The sequence below is a fragment of the Tupaia chinensis genome, unplaced genomic scaffold (assembly GCF_000334495.1).
Source record: "Tupaia chinensis unplaced genomic scaffold, TupChi_1.0 Scaffold147458_1, whole genome shotgun sequence".
NCBI lineage: Eukaryota > Metazoa > Chordata > Mammalia > Scandentia > Tupaiidae > Tupaia > Tupaia belangeri.
Genome location: NW_006207309.1, coordinates 189,947 through 212,292, shown reverse-complemented (window position 1 = coordinate 212,292; position 22,346 = coordinate 189,947). Strand labels below are relative to the sequence as shown.

At 42.0% G+C, this 22,346-nt stretch overlaps 1 protein-coding gene across 3 annotated transcripts in view; it reads left to right on the top strand.

Annotated features, from left to right (window-relative positions):
• The window catches only part of PAPSS2 (3'-phosphoadenosine 5'-phosphosulfate synthase 2), a 93,675-nt gene that overhangs the window by 69,634 nt on the left and 1,695 nt on the right, over positions 1–22,346 (top strand). For 2 of the 3 annotated variants that reach the window (XM_014584674.2, XM_006169733.3), the window contains exons 7-12: positions 3,353–3,464; positions 6,315–6,329; positions 10,894–11,099; positions 17,712–17,847; positions 20,741–21,009; positions 22,289–22,346. The exon at positions 22,289–22,346 is cut by the window's right edge and continues 172 nt beyond it. In XM_014584674.2, the coding sequence (XP_014440160.1) occupies positions 3,353–3,464; positions 6,315–6,329; positions 10,894–11,099; positions 17,712–17,847; positions 20,741–21,009; positions 22,289–22,346 (796 nt within the window). The remainder of the gene's footprint in view (positions 1–3,352; positions 3,465–6,314; positions 6,330–10,893; positions 11,100–17,711; positions 17,848–20,740; positions 21,010–22,288) is intronic. The other variant, XM_014584675.2, reaches the window with a different exon arrangement.

The following is a 22,346-nucleotide window of genomic DNA, read 5'->3' as shown; positions in this document are numbered from 1 at the left end:
AAGAGGGAGATGTCTTTGGCTGCACTGGTTTTCCTCCCTGGAAGATGCAAGATGCAAGCCCAGCAAATTGCCCTGCACGTGGGTCAGTGTTAGCCTTTCCATAGGTCAGCGTTAGTTAATCCACATGAGGTGACCAAGTCATCATTGTTACTTTTCATTATCTTTTAAAACTTTGAAATTTCATAAGAGTCAGGGTAAATAGGGAACTTGCTTTAGCTCATGAAGACCCTATTCTCTTAAGAAGTAATGACTACTATTATAAACAGAACCCCTGACTTTGTAAATTAAATCTGGAGCCTCCCAACACATCAGGTGGATGAATAAAAACGTAATTATAATGACAGTGTTCATTGTGTGACAATTTCAATAAAAGAATTATCTCCAAGGTTTTTTTTTTTTTTGTAATTTTCATCATAATCTTCTTTATATTACATTGGATTACATATAACTTTACAGTGTATTATATTGCTTTTTCAAAAGGGAATGCCATGCATGTCAGTCAATACAGAGACATTAATCTCCCCGCTTCAACATTCAATACCTTTTCTATGTTTTCCCCAATCATTATTATTATTATTCTAATTATTTTATTTTTTAAAAACAGTCAATCGCTATTTCTCATTTTGCTTGTAAAAAGACTTTGCCCATCATGAAATACTTCTCAGACCAATCCAGTTGAGAATACTATACATGTCATCAACAGGTAATAAGCCATATCTGTTTCTCACTAATGTCCTTCCTCTCTATTGTTCTCTTGCTATCTTTCTCTGGGTCAGTGATAGATGATTAAATCTTCATTGTTATTTTTCATTATCCATGAGGACTTTGGAGAGTTTTTAGAGGCAGGGAGACAGGGAATTTACTTCAATTCATGTTGTGATTTTGGCCTTTACACCTTACAGGATTCACAGGTATTGATTCTGATTATGAGAAACCTGAGACTCCGGAGCTGGTGCTTAAAACCAATTTATCCTCAGTGAGTGACTGTGTCCAGCAGGTAGTGGAGTTGCTGCAAGAGCAGGTGTGTGGATTGGTTGTCTCTTTCTCTCTCTCTCTCTTTTTTTGCCCTAATACCATCATGAAAGATTATCTGTGCTTCTTCTTGGAATTTCTTTTTCCAATTTTTTCTTTTAAATTGTTACCAATTCTGTTTCATTTCAGAACATCGTACCCCATACTATAATCAAAGGCACCCACGAACTCTTCGTGCCGGAAAACAAACTCGACCAAGTCCGAGCTGAGGCTGAAACTCTTCCTTCCTTATCAATTACCAAGGTAACTGACTGGTCAAACAAGAATCAGGCTTAATTTTAGTCATTATAATCCACTTACAATTACTCCTAATAAGGAAGGATTGGGTAAGAGACTTGTAATGTCTTTCAAGAAAACATTTTAGGCCAGCAGGTAGCACGGAGATTAAAGCACTGAACTCCCACATGCCTGATGGCATTTCGAGCTCTGGACCTGGTGGCTTGAAAATCATGCCAGGTGTATGTGCATGTGTGTCCCAAAACTTCTGAGAAGAGAAAGTTTGTAGCATGGCCATCCCCCCTAGGAGCTGATTTCTCACTTTCCCTCTCTAGGTCTCTCTCCAGTAAGCACACACACTCTATGGCAAAAACCTAAAAAAAAAAGAAAAATACTTTAAAAAATGAAAAAATATTTTATTCTTGCCAATTTTTTTTTTTAACAATAAGCAACCTTGATATTTTCTATTCTGCAAATCACATTCTGTCTTAATCAGGGAGAGTCTAGTCAGAGGAAAGAGGGAGATGTCTTTGGCTGCACTGGTTTTCCTCCCTGGAAGATGCAAGATGCAAGCCCAGCAAATTGCCCTGCACGTGGGTCAGTGTTAGCCTTTCCATAGGTCAGCGTTAGTTAATCCACATGAGGTGACCAAGTCATCATTGTTACTTTTCATTATCTTTTAAAACTTTGAAATTTCATAAGAGTCAGGGTAAATAGGGAACTTGCTTTAGCTCATGAAGACCCTATTCTCTTAAGAAGTAATGACTACTATTATAAACAGAACCCCTGACTTTGTAAATTAAATCTGGAGCCTCCCAACACATCAGGTGGATGAATAAAAACGTAATTATAATGACAGTGTTCATTGTGTGACAATTTCAATAAAAGAATTATCTCCAAGGTTCAGAACTTCAAATACTCTAATGTGGAAATCTTTTTGTCACAGGAATGTCAGGAAAGATTTCAGAGAAATGACCTAGGAACTAGATGCTAAAGGATGAGTGGGAATTCCAGGTAGGGAGAAGAATGGGAAAACACGGACCTGAGACCACATGTGTGCTTAGATTACACATTGTCTGACTAGTACTGTTGGCAAATAGGCCCCCAATCTGGGAGTGACTGGAAATGGAAAGCCCTACATGAGCCTCAGGCCAGGGGTTTTCGTAATGTGTTAATAATTTTGGGTTTTAGCTTAGTCAACAGTTGGTTCAAGTTAGTCAAATGGTCAGTAAATACATCAAGTAAAAAAAAAAAAAAAAATAGAGCCAAGACAGAAAAGAATTAATGAACAGTGAGTATTCAGCTCATTCAGCTCAGTTGCTCAGTTGCACATCATAAGAAGAGATACAGCCTAAACTTTTATTTTTTTTTTTTTGGTGGTGGTGGGGGGTCAGAGGGTATGTGCACTGGTCAGAGAGCGAGAAAGTGAGAAAGCACCCCTCAGGAGATAGCTGTGCCAGAATACCATCTCCTTCCTTCCTCCATCCTGTCAGGATTTGGGGCGAACATGCCAAATGTTGGCCACTGGGTCCGGAACTCAAAGCCAGTGTGGTCAGCCATGTGGGATCCAGCTGTCTCAACTATCATGTCCGTAGTTGGCCCCCATAGCCTAAATCATCTTAATTTGAAATCTTTTCTCCTTTTTGGTAGAGGTAAGCCTTAGGGCATGTGTGCTCTCTAGAGAGAGAAACAGTGAGAGAGAAAATGAGAAATCATTCCCCAGGCAGGATGGTCACACTGCAATTACTTCTTCTCCATTCTCCAACTGGGATCTTGAACATGCATGCACTAAGTGTGAGTTTCAAGCCACCTGGTTCATGACTCAGACTGCAGTCAGCCATGTGGGAGACTAGCGACATAACTGCTAAGCTATCTGCTGGTCGCCTTAATTTTGAAATCTTTTCACCACTCTTCCATAGGGAAGTTCTAGACTTACCTAATTTGACCCTCAGATCACTGGTCAGCATAACGTTTAGATACATTTAAAATATAAAATATGTTGCCCTCATCCTCTTGTTCACTGAGTAAGAAAGAACTGTCCTGGGCCCAGATGCCTGAAAAACAGAACTTATAGAAATGTTTGTCTGCTTTTTGTGTTTTACAGCTGGATCTCCAATGGGTCCAAGTTTTGAGTGAAGGCTGGGCCACTCCCCTCAAGGGTTTTATGCGGGAGAAGGAATACTTGCAGGTTATACACTTTGATACCCTGCTAGATGGTATGTTTTTGTTTTCTCTTTGGTATTAAAGGAAAAAGTCTTTATCAGAAGTTTGGAACTTCTTCTGGAACAGAAAATGCTAATGTTTGCCATTCTTCTTTTGAAGTATTTAGATTATTTACAGTGTGCCCAAGTCTCTTATGTATAAGCTTCCATTCTTAGGATTTTTTATTTTTGGTTGCTCACTAAGATTATTGATTACTTAAAACTAAGAAATGGGAAATGAAGGTTTTACTAGCACACAAAGCCAAGAGTGGGTTATGTCTGTTTCACCTGCTGTTTGCACTTGCTCTTTGCTGGTCTGGGTATTCAAAAGGCAGCAAACAGAAGCACCATTGCTAGGACAGTGGCGTTGCTGATCCCACGATACTTCCCATCCTGTAGGTTGCTCTTGTCAAGCATTATTGCAGCACTTGTTTTCCTTGGAAGATGCTGGAAGGTCCATGCATGAAAAGTATGAGGGGATTTCAAAACGTTGGAGGAAAGTACAATGAATGTACATGGGGGGTTTTTTGGTGCGATTTTTTTAAAATAAATACTTTATTTTTTCATACTTTATATTTTCCATGAACTTTTAGAAGTCGTCTCATATTAGAATGACTTCTTCCACTAAATTCCAACAGGAAAGCAATAAGGCAGTCTTCTAGGAACAGGCCGAGTGACTTTTAGAAAGCTGGTCAAGGTTGGAAGCATGTGTTATTCAGAAGATTTCTGGATCCTTCTATATAATTTCTTTCCCCAAATTGCCTCAATTTACCCATAGAACTTATCTATTAGGTTGTTGGAAAAGTCATCATGTATTTTTCTATACTTTCCTATGCAGAAATGTGTGATAACTTTTCCGACCACTCAATATTTTGACTTGGGGGAAAATGCTAAGTGGGAGAAAGGTGGTGGTCGACTCCCTCTGAATTTGTAATGCTGAGCAGGGCTCCAAACCTTGTAGGAAGAAAAGGCAAGTAAGATGTTCTTTCTTGGGAAAATTATTCAAGTTCTGGGTTTGTGCTTCTGCCTAAGAAATGGAGTATAGAGCCAGAATCAGAACTCAAAGACTGATCAAAATGGGCCCTCCGTCCTCAGTCTTCTGCTGTGACTGATAATGAAGAACCTGAGACCTTCATTGCTCATGTACAGAACACGCCAGAAAGATGTGTGGAGACTTGGTTTACTTCTAGCTTGCCTTAACAATGAAAATAACACATATCTTTATAGCACTTCTATTTTCAAAGTGTTTTCTCAGGCATTATTTCACTTGATATTCAAAAGCCTTGGAAAACAGGCTACTATTATTATCTCATTTTATAGATGAGAAAACTGACCTCAGTACAACTACTTGCGTAAGTTCATATCATTCATAAGTGAGGACCCAAGACCAAAGTCCAAGATCTCTGGCTCCTGGTCCAGTGCTCTCTCCCTACAAGGTTGCCCTTCTGGTAGCCTTCCAATCAAATCTGGAGGCGAGGCTGGCAGTTACCTTAATGTCTTTATTTTGGCACATGCTACATCAAGTAAATGTCGCTGGACTCAGCAGCCAGCCTTGAACAAGTGGCTGACTGCGAGCATCCAAATCAGAGCTGGGGTCAATAGACACTGAAAGAGAGGACCTCATTACAAACAGCACTCTTGACCTGTGACAAGGATTTGTTTCATAATGAAAAATATCAGGACAGTGGGTGTGCTTACACAGGTCAATGTTCATGGAAATCAAGGGTTCTTAGTCAGGAAGCTAGAACATCAGAGTGGGGAGGAAAATTCTAGAGTAAACAGAAATAAATATACTTGTATAGGTCAGTTTACTCAGCAAAAAAAAAAAAAAGTCATTTGTTAGTGTTTATGATGATTGGTTGTGTGGTAGTTATTCCACATGTTATCTAAGGATTTATGTTCATATCAGTGTATTATTTAACTTTATTTCTTATGGTAAATATATTAGCTTGTTGGACAAGTCATGACATATTTATCTGTGCAAAAATACATCATGACTTTCCCAACAACCCAATAGTTCTCTGGTTGTCACAGTGTCACAGACCCTTGATCATAAATGTCACATCTAAATTTAAAAATGGAACCTTAAGTTTATGTTGACTGATGGCTTCTCAGTCAAGACCTGGCAGCCTTGTAAGACTGTCAATGAATGAAAATCCTCCACAGCTCTGGCTTTCCAAGATAGGGTCTGAGAGTGCTCTCATATACCACCAGCATTTGTTGAGCGACAACTGTGTTCTGACACTGAAATTTGACATATTGGAGAGTCATAACACGTTTTTGCATAGAAAAGCATGTCATGAGTTTCCAACACCTAATAGGTTTTCACATTTAATCTGGATAACAACAATGTGAGGTCATTTGTCCACATGAGGTAATAAGTATGGGAAAGGGGAAATAACTTACTTGAAACCTAAATTCACATCCACGTTATCCCAGCTCTAACATTTGTACTTGTTTGCACAAGTCCTATAAATAAGATTCTAGGAATTCCCAGGGAAGTTTGCTGTATCTTTGGAAAATGGTTTGGAAACCATTCTATGGTGGTTATGATCTCACATGTTTGCAAGAGACTACTTGTTGCTGAAGTTGGAGAGGCTATTAACATGTGTTATAATTACTTTAAACAAATAGTCATCTGAGCCATACTTTTAGATTAGTTTGAACAGTATTCTATACAAATTCTGATTTCACAATTTTGCTGTCACATTCTCTATTTTTAAAAATAGCATAACAAAGAGCCCCATATAGATGTGTATTATATATGGGAATTTATCATAGGAATTTGTTTCTTGACATCATTGCTTTGAGATTATTTTTGTGGAGAGCTGAAAACGTTTCTTAATTGTGTTTATATTTCTCCAGGCTTGGTCCTTACTGGTATGTACTTTCACTTTCCAAGTAGTTAACTAGATATGTTACATTAATTTGAAATGGTTAAGAACATAACTAAAAAATAAATCTAAATTAAATAGTTGGAATCCTATCAGTTCATGATCCAACCAGTTTAGGACTACTACTACATTAATAATACTATACTTTTTCTATTGATTAGGAAATCAATAGAAAAATACATTTTTTCTATTGATTAAGAAATTCCTGAATCAGAGGCAAAGAATAATACCATATTTTTTCTATCGATTAAGAAATTTCTGAGTCAGATGCACCCATTATTTATAATGTTGTATTAGGCTGATGAAAGTAAACTTGTTTCCAAATTATTGTTCCATGTTTCATTCCTGAGCTTGTTTAAATTTATGATTCTCTCTCAATGACTGTTGATTCTTGCTCAGTTTGACAAATCTGGAAAACAGGTTTTTTTTATTCTGTTTATAAAACATTTTTAATTGAAGGAAAAATCCATTTTAGATGCAATTTAAAGTGGATGCACCTGGTTGGATTGTGTATTATTGTACTTCATTTGTGATGTGTGATTATGCATGAATTTAATTTCAAGCTATCATGATTAGTAGTTATGGAACTGGGAATAAACATCCTTGTGACTGTAAACTTATGTATTATACCAGAATGAAAAGTTACTGTTCTAAAGATATTATTTATCTTTCATATTATTTTCATCATTATTGTTTTTTTCTTTTAAAAACAACTCTAGTAAAGCAATAAAGAGTAATTTAGTTTTTGCATAGAAACAATTCAAACAACCAATAATAATAATCAGATCTATAAAGCTAAAACAGAAGGCTTGAAAACTGTGTAAAGCAAAAGAAAAGTTATTCAATTGAATGGAAAGTTAGTGTTGGCTTTACTATGGTTTAAAGAACCTACAATGTTCTTTTTCAAAATTAGATATACATGGGACCAGCAGTTAGCGTAATGGCTATGTCACTGGACTCCCATGTAGTCGACAGTGGTTTGAATCCCAGACCTGGTGGCTTAAACTCACATTGGGCATGTGTGCGTGCATGCCCAAGGTCCCAAGAGAAGAATGGAGGAGAAGGGATTGTGGCATGGGGAGATTCATTGCTTTCTGTCTCTCTGTCTCTCTCTGTCTTTCTGGCAAGTGCACATGTCCTATAGCAAAATCCTCTCAAAAAAAAAAAAATTAGATATACCATAATCCAGTAATCAAGGGAGTTCCTAAAAGCTGAAAGTCTGAGTCTGTGCTCAAAGCCACAGAACATGGTTCAGAACAGTTAATTTATTGGATGAGTTTATGAAATGGAAAACTGATATGGATGGTAGGGATACCATGGGAACTCTGCTCAAGTGTGGAGTTTGTAGTTTCAGGCACTTGGGATCAGTTGGCCTCATTCCTTGGTAGAACTCCTTTCCGTAACATCCCACACATGAGCTCCCTCCTGGTGACAACCCGTCAGAGAGAAAGTACCGTTTGTCATTTTGGATCTTCACTTGTTTTAGTCTGTTTTTCCTCTGTAACAACTGAAAACCATATTGGGTCATTTAGAGAGAATTCAGGTTTATTATCTCATGGTTGTGGAGGCCCAAGGTCAAGGGGCTGCATCTGGTGAGGGTCTTTTTGTTGTGGCAGTCTCCGCAGAGTCCTCAGGCAGTACAAGCTTGCCAAGATCTTGAACAGGTGTCCACTCTTACAAATCTGCCAGGAGTCAATCGTGAGGGGCCACCCTGTGACTTCTTCTGATCCCAATCATCTCCCAAAGTTCCCTCTTCAACACCATAATAAAGTAAGCTTCTACCCTCTCAACACCATTACAATGACTCACTACATTTCAAGACATGAGTTTCTGGGGGACACATTCTAACCACAGCATCACTCAAGGCCAAGGTGGAGGTGGATCAGAGGCTACGTTGGGTGGGAACCTAGTGGGCCGAAGGATGCAAATAAAACAGGAACATGAAGTCTCCCTTGGATTTCAACCCTAATACTTGACAACATTGCAGGGAGGTTGCAGACAGAGCCAGGCCTCCTCCAGCAGCCAGCTCTACTTTTTCCTTTATTTTGGTTAAGACTCTCTTAAAGAGCATAGTCAAATATCATGAAGCAGTGTGCTCCTACGCCATACACAGAAAGCATGACTTCTAATCAGAGCATCAGCATCCTTGAAGTGTTATTTTTTTGTTAGCTTCTCTCCTTTTCCTCAACTAGATTATGCAGTGGATTTAATTCTATTTCAGTAATAGAGTTAATGTATTGATCTAGTGGGTAACATTATACTCCCGACTCCCAGCAATAGCAACCCAGGTAGAAACGTTATTTGTTATTCCAGGTTTCAAGTGAGGAAACTGAACTCAGAGAAGTTGAATGACACATATAGTAAATGGGAGAACTTCTGACTTGGAGTTTAGGGTTCTCTGCCCAGGGCTTGGTTGCTCTCGCTGCACTTGAACTTTGAAACAAAAACTTACTGGAATGGCAAGTCCATTCCTTCCTGTGTATGGTATCTATTACGTGGTTTCTGTTTCTGAAGGATTCGAAAGTGTGTTGCAAGATTTTACAGTACATTGCCCTTCTTTATTGCTAGCAGTTGCTGTTTATATCCTGTGACAATCTTTGGATCCCAGTAACTTTTGGAGAGTGTTTAAAAGGTGCAAAGTGAAATGCCTGGAAAGTTTGGTTTCACAGCTACTGGGAACCGTCTTATGCCCTGAAAGAATGGAAATAAAATCTTTAGCTCTGTCAGGCATTCTCAATGTCGGATCTGGACACTAGGGTTAAAGATTGCTACATATCTTCGAATCCATAAACATCTGCATTTGTTTTCTCTGGAGCTGAATGTTTTCTTTGTTCACCATCTTTTCACTTCTTTCTGAATCTTGACCTTGGGAACTCCTGCAAAATTTTCCCTAATTTTTTTTTTTGTGTGTGTTATATTCTTCTTCTTGGCCATCATTTTCTCACCTGTAAGTAAATCAAAAGACTGGGGTATCTGTTAAGTTTAGGGCATCATTACAAAAGGAACAGGGCAGAGTTTTGTACATTTTTTTACATTCTCTGGCATTATTAAGAAATGAGATACTGGCCCAGCCTGTGGGGTCCTGCAAAATTTTCCCTAATTTTTTTTTTTTGTGTGTTATATTCTTCTTCTTGGCCATCATTTTCTCACCTGTAAGTAAATCAAAAGACTGGGGTATCTGTTAAGTTTAGGGCATCATTACAAAAGGAACAGGGCAGAGTTTTGTACATTTTTTTACATTCTCTGGCATTATTAAGAAATGAGATACTGGCCCAGCCTGTGGGGCACAGTTGGTAGTATACTGGATTCAGGACTGGAAGCCATAGGCCAGCCATAGTTTGAGTTTCCAGACCAGTGGGCCTAAAATACTCCAGGCACATACACACACAGCCAGGATCCTGGTGGGTCAGAGGCAAACCAGATTACTAGTGTCTTAAAAATCAGGTAAAGGTGATGCTCTGCCTGGACCACAGTGAACAGTATGAGGGGGCTGCTTGTCCGAGGTCCTGCTGATTGATGTTAATTTGTGATTCTTTTTCTCTTTTCAACTCAGTGTGTTGATAGTGCAGAGTCTATAGATAATAAAACAAGAGATTCACCCATATTATTACAAGGATTTTTTCCAAGAAAACTAGAGACTTATGGTTTGGGCTTGTTTTGTAAATCTTTTCTTTTTTTTGAGAGGTTTTCGCTATAGGGTGCATGAGCTTGCCAGACAGACAGAGAGACAGAGAGACAGAAAGCGAGAAATCACCCCCCAGGCGAGATGGCCACGCCGCAATCCCTTCTCCTCCATTCTCCTCTCGGGATCTTGGGCGCGCACACACACACGCCCAGCGTGAGTTTTAAGCCACCAGGTCCGGGTCGCGAACCACGGTTGACTATGTGGGATTCCAGCAACATAACCATTATGCTAACTGCTGGTTCCCTGTCAATCTTCATTTTGTTTAATTTTTTTTAAAAGACTTTAAACTTCCTGGAATCAGTAGGTAACATCTGACCATGGTTTGTTTCCAGGACCCAGAAGCTTGAAACTCATGCCAGGCACTTTCATGTATATGCCCAAAATCCCAAGAGGAGAAGGGATTGTGGTGTGGTCATTGCCCCTGAAGGAAGATTTCCCGCTTTCAGTCTCTTGTCTCTCTGTCTCTTCAATGAGTGCACATGCCCTATAGCAAAAGGCTCTCTTTAAAAAAAAAAAGTCTTTAAGCTTCCTAAAGCGTTGAGGTTAGGACCAAGTCTTTAAAACATCAACACCACCACCCAGAAGGGAGACATCCAGTCCTCGCCCCCACAGGTAGATCCCTCACTGAGGTGCCTCCATGGTCTGAAACCCAGGCACATTTTCATGCCAGTCCCTGAGTTGGGAAGCCCCTCCAGGACATCTCCTCATAGGCTCCAGAGAACCTGGTGCACTCTACAACCAAGTTGAGTTTGGGTCTAAATTCCTTTTGGAGGAGATGTTTGGAAAGGGCCCAGTGCGTAGAGCCATCCCTGAAGGGTCCCAGCCTTACCTGTGATATTCATGCACCACATGGCTCTTTCTGCAGATGGAGTGATCAACCTGAGCATCCCTATCGTGCTGCCGGTCTCCGTGGATGACAAGACACGGCTGGAAGGGTGCAGCAAGTTTGTTTTGGAGTATGGCGGGCGGAAGGTGGCTATCTTACGAGACCCCGAATTCTACGAACATCGGAAAGAGGAGCGTTGTTCCCGTGTGTGGGGCACAACGTGTGCAAAACACCCCCATATCAAAGTAAGTTGCAAGTCCTTTGGAAGAACTTTCTTGATCTATTTCAGTTTAGGAGAAAAATAGTTATTTTTAGGGGTAGCCCTGAAGCTCAGTGGTTAAAGAAGCCATATCTCATGTGGCTGACCATAGTTCAAATCCTGGCCCTGGCAGCTTCAAAAACACACTGGGCACATGTGTATGCATTCCCAAAATCCTGATGGGAAGGAGAAATGGAAGGAAAGGATTGTGGTGTGAACACCTCCTAAAAGGGGGTACTTTCTGTCTCTCTCTGGTCAAATTAATAATAATAATAAATTAATTAAATTAAATTAATCATTATTTTTTTAAAATACACAAGAGAATTAAGTATCTTCATACTGAATGAACCCAACCAGGCACTGAAAAGAGAACTCAGAGTTCATGTTCTACGGCCAAGGAAGGGTCAGTGACATCCTTTCAGTCAACAAAATGAACGTAGTTAGTGACAGAATTTCCAGAGAGAACATCCTGCGTTTTCAGCAGTGGGTATTTTTAAGATTAAAAAAATGTGTTCATCTGATTAGGGTCATTTAGGGCCTAAACTGCCTAAAGACAAAATAGAACAAAAACTCCCTCTGATTCCTTCATAGCTTCTAATTGCTGTTGGCAAGGGGGTGGGAATGCTGGAGGGGGTACTGTGGCATTGCTGTGTGTGGTTCATTTCCCATAAAGACCAATATGTGAATCTGAATGTGAAAACATCCCATCCGAGATGAGAGCACTGGGAGGAGGATGAAAAAAGACATATACAACTAATTTGACTTGGCGAATTCCCCCACTGGACAAACAAACTTTCAGCAAGTTCATGGGAACAGAGAGGCCAGAAACTCCAGAAGCCTTGTGATTGTACAAGGTACATTCTCTTTCTGGGCCTCAGTTTCTTCATTTACCAAAAAAAGGGGACCTGACTAAAATTAATTTGAAGGTCTCTTCCAACCTTGACCCTGCAAAAAGTTGTTTTGTTTTTCTGGATTTGTTTTTTGTCTTCAATTGAGAAATTTTCCAAGAAAGAAGAGCCTTTTCAAGGCCCCTGTTGGTGGCCTCTGGAGACCCTTTATGTGCACACCGAGGTCAATGACCAAGCAGAGCAGCTCTTTCACTTTTTGAACACGACTCCCCTACCCCATCCTGTAGCTAAGCACCTTTAATCTTAATATACATTCAAATCAAAGTTATCTGAACAGTTTTTTTTTTCTTATAAGTTTGCCAGAAGGCACATGTGCTTATCAGAAAGAGAAAGACAAAGCGACAAAGCATGCCCTGTGGGGAACAGTCCCACCCTGATCTATACGAACTCCCTTCTTGGGTTTTGGGCACATATGCTGCATACCTGGTGTGTTTCTAAAGTTGCTGTGTCTGGGACTTAAACTGCATAGTTAGCCATGTGGGATCCAGCCACCTTAACCACCAGGCTGGCCCATGAACAGGTTTTTTTTCTTTTTTCAAAGGGGCTGGTGGGCAGTTCTTGAAATTGCTAGACAGTGGAACATATTTGAGCAATATTGTGTTCTGGCTCTAATTATATCTGGTAATTTCTTCCCCAATTATAATCAGATAGGGTTGGACTCAGCTTCACTCAGAAAGGCCAAAGAATCAAGGCCTTTCATTATGCTGGCTTAGATATTTCTACTCTTAGGATTTAATATCCGCATACGGATGACTAGCACTGGGGAAAAAAAACTCTGAGGAAGCTCTTAAATGATTACCTCTTTTGATCTTGTCTTGCAACGTCTGTCAGCAGTTTGTGCTCAGCACTTGAGAATGTCTTAGAAGCCAGGGTGAGAGGTGGCAGGACCTGTGACTATGACCGTGTGGCCAGTGACTCTGTCCCATTTGGTCATTAGGGGGACTCTGTAAACATTCCCAGTGAGCTAATGGTGACAGATGGGCCATGGATAACCAGAGTGAGCGAGCCGCTCACCCCGTATGCACTCACTTAGATTGTTGAAAGTGCACCACCCAGACACACAGCATATGAGTTTTATTAGGAAAAGAACCTTCCCCATTGTAGTTAGTTTTTTGAGTTTTTTTTTAGCACTCTGAAGCCCACAGTAATAATATAACATACTATTTAGAACCTGAAGCCTTTCCAAAGTACTTCTAATAGTAATCATGGGCCTTCGTGTATTTCCTCGTGGCTCTGGGAGTGATGCTTGCATGGAAAATGGTCAGTGACCAAGAGAATGGTCTGCCTGTGTTCCATAGCTTCTCGCTGAAGCCAAGCCAGCCTTCCTTCCACTCAGGGCAACCCCCTGCTCCTTCTGATCACTAAATACAGAACCAAGTGACATGATCTCAGATGACATGAGGAGGAGCAGGTGAAATTTATAAAAATAGTGCGTAGAGGAATCCCGTTGCCTTTCATCCACAGCCCACAAAGCTTTGCAAGCAGTAATTATTTCCCACAGTCCTCCTGTGAAGTAGCTAAGAATCATTACCTCCATTTTACAGATGAGATCAGAGTATGACTTCTCAACCAAGGACAGGAATGAGAGGTTTTATATCCCTTAGCTCCACAGTGACAGCCACTTGGTTCAACAGAACTACCTGGAGAACTTTAACACTTACCCTGAACTTGGCCAGCCCTGGGGCTTGGTGGTTAAGGGAACTAAATCCCACATGGTCAATTGCATGGTTTGAATCCTGGCCCGGGCAGCTTGAAAAACATGCTAAGGTGCCTCTGCGCACATGCCCAAAATTACAATGGTTGGAGAAATGGAGAAGGGATTGTGGTGTGACCACACTCCACTTGGGAGGTTGCTTTCTCTGATAAGTGCACTGCCTTTTGACAAATTAAAAAAAAAAAAAGAAAAAAAAAAAAACAGTGCCCATGACCATAAGGTTTTTGTTTTAACTCCTGTTTCTAATAACTAAGATGTGTAATAGAAAAGCCAGTCTCTAAAATGAAATCATATAAAGCCAGGTGTGGTGGCTCACACCTGCAATCTCTGCTACTCAAGAGGATCTTGATATGGCTAGTCCTTGTTTAAACACCACGTGTGCACACACACACACACACATACACACACACACACGGGGAGAAAATATTCCTGCCCCCACAGAGTCTGCTCTAGGGTGAAGTCTAGTCATTGGGTGTTTTAAAGTTTCCTGTGATTTCAGTGAGAATCACTGAGTCACTTCACTATTTGGAGCTGTTTCCTGAATGACTCCGCCTGGATACCCGGCCAGTCCCCATCTCAGTGACATCCCAACTATAAACTAAAACCTAGATGCCAGCCATGCTTCTCTCATCCCCCCTTGTTCATTCAGTAACCAAGTCTGACAGCTCTGCTCTCAGGTCTCATTTGAATCTGTTCACTCGTCTGTCCCAGCTTGGGCCAAGACATCTCGTTTCTTCTCTCTCTTGCCCTCCCCTCTAATCCTTTCCCCATTCTTCAGCTAGAGTGAATTGTCCAACCTTTATTAGGAATCCCTGTGTGAAGGCATCATTTACCTCTTAGCCTCTTACCACTGCCACTCAGCGTATTCTCGCCTCCGGTCGTTCTGGAGCTGGTTATGAAACCATGCTCTTACTTTTGCACGTGCTCCTCCCTCCACCTAGGTCTTGGTTTCCTCCATGCCTGTTCCCTCACCTTAATTCCCCACTTCCTTCCTTAAGAAGGCAGCCCTGGGACCAGCACATGGCGTAATGTTATGTCACTGGACTCCCACGTAGTCAACCACAGTTCATAAAACTCACGCTAGGTGCATGTACATGCCTGTCCAAAATCCCCAGAGAAGAATGGAGGAGAAGGGATTGTGGCATAACCATCCCCCCTGGAGGGTTATTTCTCACTTTCTGTCTCTCTGTCTCTCTGGGGAATGCATGTGCCTTATAGCAAAAATCTCTCTTAAAAAAAAAAAAAAAAAAAAAAAGGCAGCCCTAACTCCCATGATGCATAAAGCCCTGGTGCCCCTTCATCTTCCCAGAGCAGTTTGTACTTGTCCCGTTCCCACCTGTGATGGGTAACGCTGAACGTGATGCTGCAGTATCAGCGTGGGGACCACGGATGAGACGGGCTGTGCAGTAGGAAGTCTGGTTTGGAGGAGTGCTAGCTTTGGGGTCTGATTCCGGCTAGACAGCTGTGTGCACTTGACCTCTGCCTTTCCCCTCTGCAAAAGAGCTTTCACATGTGACCATGAGGACATGGAGTCCACATGATCTCCAGGATCCTTCAAGTTCCAGCTTCCACGACGGTTGCAGATACCACAGAAATGGAGTGACTCTGTCTGTGTGTAATATCACCTTGGTCTTTCTTCTCAAGCTTGTTTTCTGAGCCCTTGCCTCATGAGCTTATTTTCTTGAACCCACTATTTCTTTCCTGCCTCCCGGTTTCTGTCCCTTCTCTCCTCCCCCTTTCTTCATCCTGACCACTCACCCGCTCACCCATAGCTGCTTCTCTCGTCTTTGTGTTCACGTTTCCTCATCTTGTCCTGATAGCTTTGGGTTTTCCTCTCCTGGCCTGTTAGACCGATTCACATGGCCCTTTCCTGTTCGTTGAAGTGTGTGAACTCATCTTCTTTTTGCATTCTTGTCTGTGACTCCGAGCCCAGTTCCCCATCCACTGCTTCACTGGAGTCCCTACACCCGTTTCTCATTCCCATCAGTGCATCCAGTTCTGCACAGCCGTGGCCCCTCTTCTGCTTTCAGCCGGAGCCTCTTCTGCTGTCAGCAGGAGGCTTGGAAAGGGAAGGAAGCTTCTAGGCTACAAAACCCTAGAAAAAGCAGAACCTCTGGACCTCCCTTCCAGATAGCTGGGCACAGTTCTGGGGACAACTGAATCATCCTGTGGAGATGCCCTTGGTTCCCCCCTATCCCAGAAATGCCAAATCTAGTTCCAGTGCTGCTTTTTGTTTTGTTTTTAGCTTCCTATAGGGCTCTTGTGAGCACTGGAGAGAAACAGGGTAGGGGTGGAGAGTGAGGAAGTGCAATTCTCAGCTCTCCTCCAGGGATTACAGGCACACACGCATATGCACCCGGTGCATTTCTCAAGCCTCCCAGTGCTGGACTCAAATAGTGCTGTGGGCCACGTGGTATCCAGCTACCTTAACCGCTAGGCGACCCGCTGGCCCTAGTGCTTTTCAAACAGGCTCATTTTTAGGCTGGGTTGTGAAGGAAGTTGTTTCTGTTCTGGCTTCGCCAATGGATGGAACAATCTAGGGTGGACCCCTAGTGTCTAGAATAAGTAACTGCAGGCCTCAGGGATTGGGGTTCTAATTCTTAAGATTGTATTTGTAGTTCAGCTCTAAGAAAAGAGGAGGAAGTGTATATATAGGTATGGATATTCAAAAATATTCTTTTAAGAAAGTTTAGTTATGTCTTTCATGGGAGCACGTGTGTGAGAAAGAGAAGACAGGCACCCTCAACAGAGGGTTGGGCCGTTATCTCCCCCCCACCTCCCAGCCTTCCCGGCCAGCCAGTATCATGTGTGTGTGCACCCCGCCTGTACTGCCCAACTGGAGAACCCACCATCTCCCAATGCATCCAGTCCTGCCTCAACAGTGCATTGCCACTGTCCTGCCAAGCTGGCCTCTAATTAGTAGTATTATTTTTCATTTCTAGAGGGAGTGTGTAGTGTTCTCCCCAGAAAGCTAGAGAGAGAGAAAGAAGGAGAAAGCAGCCCACGATGGGGCATGGTCATGCCACAGTCCCTCCTCATCCATTTCTCCATCCTGTCAGGATGTTAGTCACACACACACACACACACACACACACACACATACATGTACCTGGCATGTTTTTCAAGCTGCCAGGGCTGGGATTCAAACTGCAGTCACATGTGGGATCCAGTTCCCTTAACCACGAGGCCACAGGGTAGAGGGCAGGCCCTAATTTATTTTTTATTGTGGTAAAAAACACATAACATAAAATTGACCATCTTAACGCTTTGTTAAGGGTACAGCTCAGTAGTGTGGAGTGTGTTCGTAGCATTGTGAATCAGACCTCTAGAACTTTTTCATTTTGTGAAACTGAAATACCATAGCCATTAAACAATTCTTTTCCTTCTCCCCCTAGATCCTAGTAACTACCATTCTGCTGTCTCTAGGAATTGGACCACTTTAGATACCTCATGTAGGTGGAACCACATATCGTTATGTGTCCTTTTGTGACTGGATTACTTCACTTAGCCTCACATCCCCAAAGTTTATCCACATCAGAACACGATACAGGATTTAAGGCAGAATCATATTCCATTAGACTAAACAGTATGAGACGTGTTTTGCTACAAATTCTGAAGAATGGGGGACCAGCAGATGGCGTAACGGTTATATTGCTGGACTCCCACGTAGTCGACTGCAGTTCGAATCCTGGACCTGGCCACTTAAAACACTCTGGTTACGGGTACATGCATGCCCAAAATCCTGAGAGGAGAATGGAAGAGAAGGGAATGTGGTTTGGTCTGGCTCTCTGTCTCTTTCTGTCTCTCTAGCGAGTGCACGCGCACTATGGCAAAAATCTCTCTTTTAAAAAAAGACAAATTCTGAAGAATGGAAGGCAGTTCTGCAACAGTTAACTGAGATTGGTTCAGAGGAAAAGTTTTCAGCTAAAATATAGATCAATATTAATCATTAACTACTGTAATAATGTTTTTCTAGATGGTGATGGAAAGTGGGGACTGGCTGGTTGGTGGAGACCTTCAGGTGCTGGAGAGAATAAAATGGAACGATGGGTTGGACCAATACCGCCTGACGCCTCTGGAGCTCAAACAGAAATGTAAAGAGATGAATGCTGGTATGTAGGCCGGCTTTAGCGCACCCTTAATACTCCCTGCCACCCTCTAACTTAAAAATTAAGAGTATCAGGAATCAGCATTTTTCTAGTTTACAAAAATGGGGAAAACATCTTCTGTTGGTTTGTCTGTACTATAGACCATTTTATAAAGTTGTACTATTGGGTTGTCAGAAAAATCATGACATGTTTTTGCATAGAAACCAGCAGATGGGACTAGCAGATGATATAATGGTTATGTTGCTGGACTCTCATGGAGTCAACTGCGGTTCGAATCCCAGACCCAGCAACTTAAAACTCACATGGGGTGCATGCATGTGTGTGTCTGAAATCCTGAGCAGAGAATGGAGGAGAAGGGATTGCGGCATGGCCACCCCCAACCCCCGAAGGGTGATTTCTTGCTTTCTGATTCTGTCTCTCCAGCAAGCAAGTGTGTCCTATAGTCAAAATCTCTCTAAAAAAAAAAAAAAGAAAAGAAAAGAAAAGAAAAGAAAAACCCATCATGACTTTTCCAACAACCCAGTAGGTGCATATAGTAGGACACCATATAGCAGTTAAATATACGCTGACAGGGAAAGATACCTAAAGTTTATTTATTAAATGAAAAGGCAAACTGCAGAGCAATAACGTATAGTGTAATCATGTTTTGGAAAACAAAATAAATTATAATAGTTTTTAAATCCCTAACCTCCTTCTGTGTGTAGAAGCAGAAGTCTCTGGCAGCATGTTCCACAAAGAGCAGATGACAGTAGGTGATGGAGTTGGACCAAGGGACAAGGAAGAGTTTCACCTTTCGTTTTTTCATTTTAATTGTCATTTCTGGCTTACATATAATTATACATCTTTGTGGGGGATAGTATGGTTTTTCAAAGCAGGTGTAAGGTGTATAATAATCAAATCAAGGATACACTCGTCCTGGTGTTTATCAATTTTTCCCAACCCTCATCCCTACCCTCCTGTGCAACTTCTAGTGTCTGTTGGGTCATCAGAGAAGTCATAACATTTCATGTTTTTCTATATAAAACTACATCACGACTTTTCCGAAGACCCAATATAATCATTCTACTTTTATGCTATGAAGTCCTTTAGCTTCAATGGCAGTGAAGATACTCCATGTCTATTAAGCAGGGACATACAGCCTGGCTTAGTTCACTTAGTTCTGCATCTGCTAGGTCCATTCATTTTGTCTCACATGATAGAAGATCACTCTTAATGATTGAGTTCTATTCCATTGTGTATGTATGGCACATTTTCTTTTTTTTCTTTTATTATTTTCTTTTATTTTTCATTATTAGTATTATTATTCATATAGTCAGTTGCTATACATCATTTATATTGTAAAGAGACTTTAACAAGCATGGTATACACCTCAGTCCAGCCTAGTTAAGAATGTATACACATCCTCATCAACAGATAAACCACATGTGTCCTACAAGTGTCTTACCTCTCTATTTTTTTCCCCAAATTTCCTTTCCTACCCCCTCCCCCTGCCACACTCTCTTTCCACTTTGTCTCTAGTGCCCATTACAATTTTTAATGCTTTTATGTTTTCCAGTCTTTCAGTCTCTACCATAGGTGCAGACAGTTGGTATATGTTTAAGTGGAGATATACAATGTATCTCTTTCATAGCCTGACTTGCTTTACTCAGCAACAAATCTTCCATATCCATCCACTTACTATCAAATTCCAGGGCTTTGTTGTTTTTTATGGCTGAATAGTATTCTATAGAGTATATGTGCCACAATTCTTCAATCCATTCATCTGTTTGTGGACATTTAGGTTGGTTCTGTGTCTTAGCAATCGTGAATAATGCTGCAATGAATATAATTGTGCACATGTCACATTTTCTTTATCCATTCAGTAGTTATTGTTGCTTTAGCTACTGTGAATAATGCTGCAATAAACAATGGATATGCAAATGTGATTTGGGTATATACCAAAAAGTGGGATGAATGGGTCTAATGGTAATTTTATTTTTGAGAACTCTGCATGTTGTTTTTCCACAGTGGCTGTACTAATTCATATTCTCACCAGTAAGTCCACAAGGGTTGCCTTTTCTCTACAGTTTGCAAAAGAGGGACAACAACATGACAAGATTATTGATTTTTGCTAGAGGACACATGCACTCATGCACTCACCTGGAGAGACAGAGGGGGCAGAGTAAGAAAGTACTCACCATGGAAGATGGTCACACCACAATCCCATCTGTTTCATTTTTCCTCTCAGGGTTTTGGGCACACATGCACACACACCTGGCGTGTTTTTCAAGCTGCCGGGTCTGGGATCTGAACTGTGCTTTCAGCCACGGGGATCCAGCTGCCTTACCACCACACCACTGAGTGGCCCATATTGGTGATTTCTATATTCTTTTTTTGGCAGCCAGGATCACAGACACACACCCACATTCGGTGTGTACAGAGTGAACCAAACAGAACCCCAGCCTCCCATGTGGCTCCCGGCACTGCAGGGCATTGTGGTCCCACTGCGCCACTGCGGCCACGCCTGCCATGTTTTTGTATTGCTGCTCCTTGCACGGGTCCCAGAAAACATTCCTCATGGTTGTTCATGCCCCTGGGGAAATGAAACAAGCAGGGTCCAAGCAGACTGATTACCGCTGGCCTGCCTGGACCATGGTTGGCAGAGAACGTACTGGAAACAAATGTTTTCATTCCATTTCTTTTCACAGCATCCTGCCTCTTCAGGCTACCCTGGTCTGACTGATCCGGCATTGGTAAATGCTGTTGGATTAACATCCCTCAAAGGCCAGGTGTATTTACCAGCTGATTATTAAAAGCAAGTGGATTTAGTGGATACATGGGAAGAGAAACACAGTGTTGTCTTTTTGTCGTGGCACACACCTCTCCTTGACTTGGGCTCTTCTGTCTCCTTACCCAGACGCCGTGTTTGCATTCCAGTTGCGCAATCCCGTCCACAATGGCCACGCTCTGTTGATGCAGGATACACGCCGCCGGCTCCTGGACAGGGGCTACAAGCACCCAGTCCTCCTGCTGCACCCTCTGGGTGGCTGGACCAAGGATGACGACGTGCCTCTGGACTGGCGGATGAAGCAGCATGCCGCTGTGCTTGAGGAAGGGGTCCTGGACCCCAAGTCCACTATCGTTGCCATCTTTCCATCTCCGATGTTATATGCCGGCCCCACAGAGGTGAGCCATTCCGAGCTGGGCTGAGACTCGGGAGTGCAGGCTCAGAGTTTACTCAGAAACTGGGACCCTCCTGTACTCTTGAATCCACCCTTCCTCCTCATGAGCATATTCTGGAATCTTCTGTTCTTCTTTACCCAGCCTAAATATGTTTCCACTTAGTATCTGTAAAAATGCTAGACACATCAGTTCACACCTATTATATGTTGCCTTTGAGAGCATGGAGCTCAGGTGAGTGAAGTGGATAATGAGGCTTAAGTAGGCCCCAGGAGAAGTTGCAGCCGATCCTAATATTTGATTTCAGAAGTTCCTACTCTGTGATTCACCAAGCCCTGTTTGCTTCATTGGATGGGAGAGGATGTCTTTAAAAGATTCAACTTATATATTATGTCTCCCTTTCATTGTAACACAATGAGGCTAGCAAATAGAGAAATTCTTTGTCCCACTGCGCCCCCACCACAGTAGATTTGAACACATTTGTAGGAAGTATGATGAATTGTTGAAGGTCTCAACTCCTTGGAATGCCTCAAACCCAGTTCAATGACTTAAATTCTCTTCATTAAATCAAAGTCCTGGGTCCCTAGCTCTCCTCGCCATCCTTTGTTTTCTTATCTGAGTTTTAAAGGATATTGAACTGTAATCAATACCTGCATGTGAAAGGTAATTAGCTCGTCACTAGGAGTTAGATAATGAGATGTTGGACTCTGAAATTGCCTTATTCTGAGTAGAGAGAAGCATGCATGCAAACAGGTACCTGGCATGATTTTCAGTCCTCTATGTCCAGCACTCAAACTGCCCAGTCAGCCATGTGGGATCCAGTTACCTTAACCTCCACATCACCTGCTGGCCCTGAGGATTCATATATTCATTAATTAATATATTCAACATGTTCATATATGTAAAGCTTATCTCCTTCTTAATCTGACCAACCATGAAGAGAGCACAGTCTTAAGAACTTCACTTTCCTGTAACCTTTTTTTCAATTTGCCAGAGGGCACGTGTGCTCCTAGAGGGGAAGAGGGAGAAAGCACCCCATGAGGGATAGTGTTCATGCCACAATCCCTTCTTCTCCATTTCTCCATCCTGTCTGGGCTTTGGGCACACACGTGTGGGCCCAGTGTGTTTCTCAAGCTGTTGGGTGTGGGACTTGCACCATGCAGTTGGTCATGTCGGATCTGGCCGCCTTAACCACCAGTTCACAGGCTGGCCCCTGTATTAATTTCAAAGTAGAACAAGGACCCACGGAGTTGGCTCCTGATGTGCCTTATGTGCTGTGTCCTAGGTCCAGTGGCACTGCAGGTCCCGGATGATTGCAGGGGCCAATTTCTACATTGTTGGCA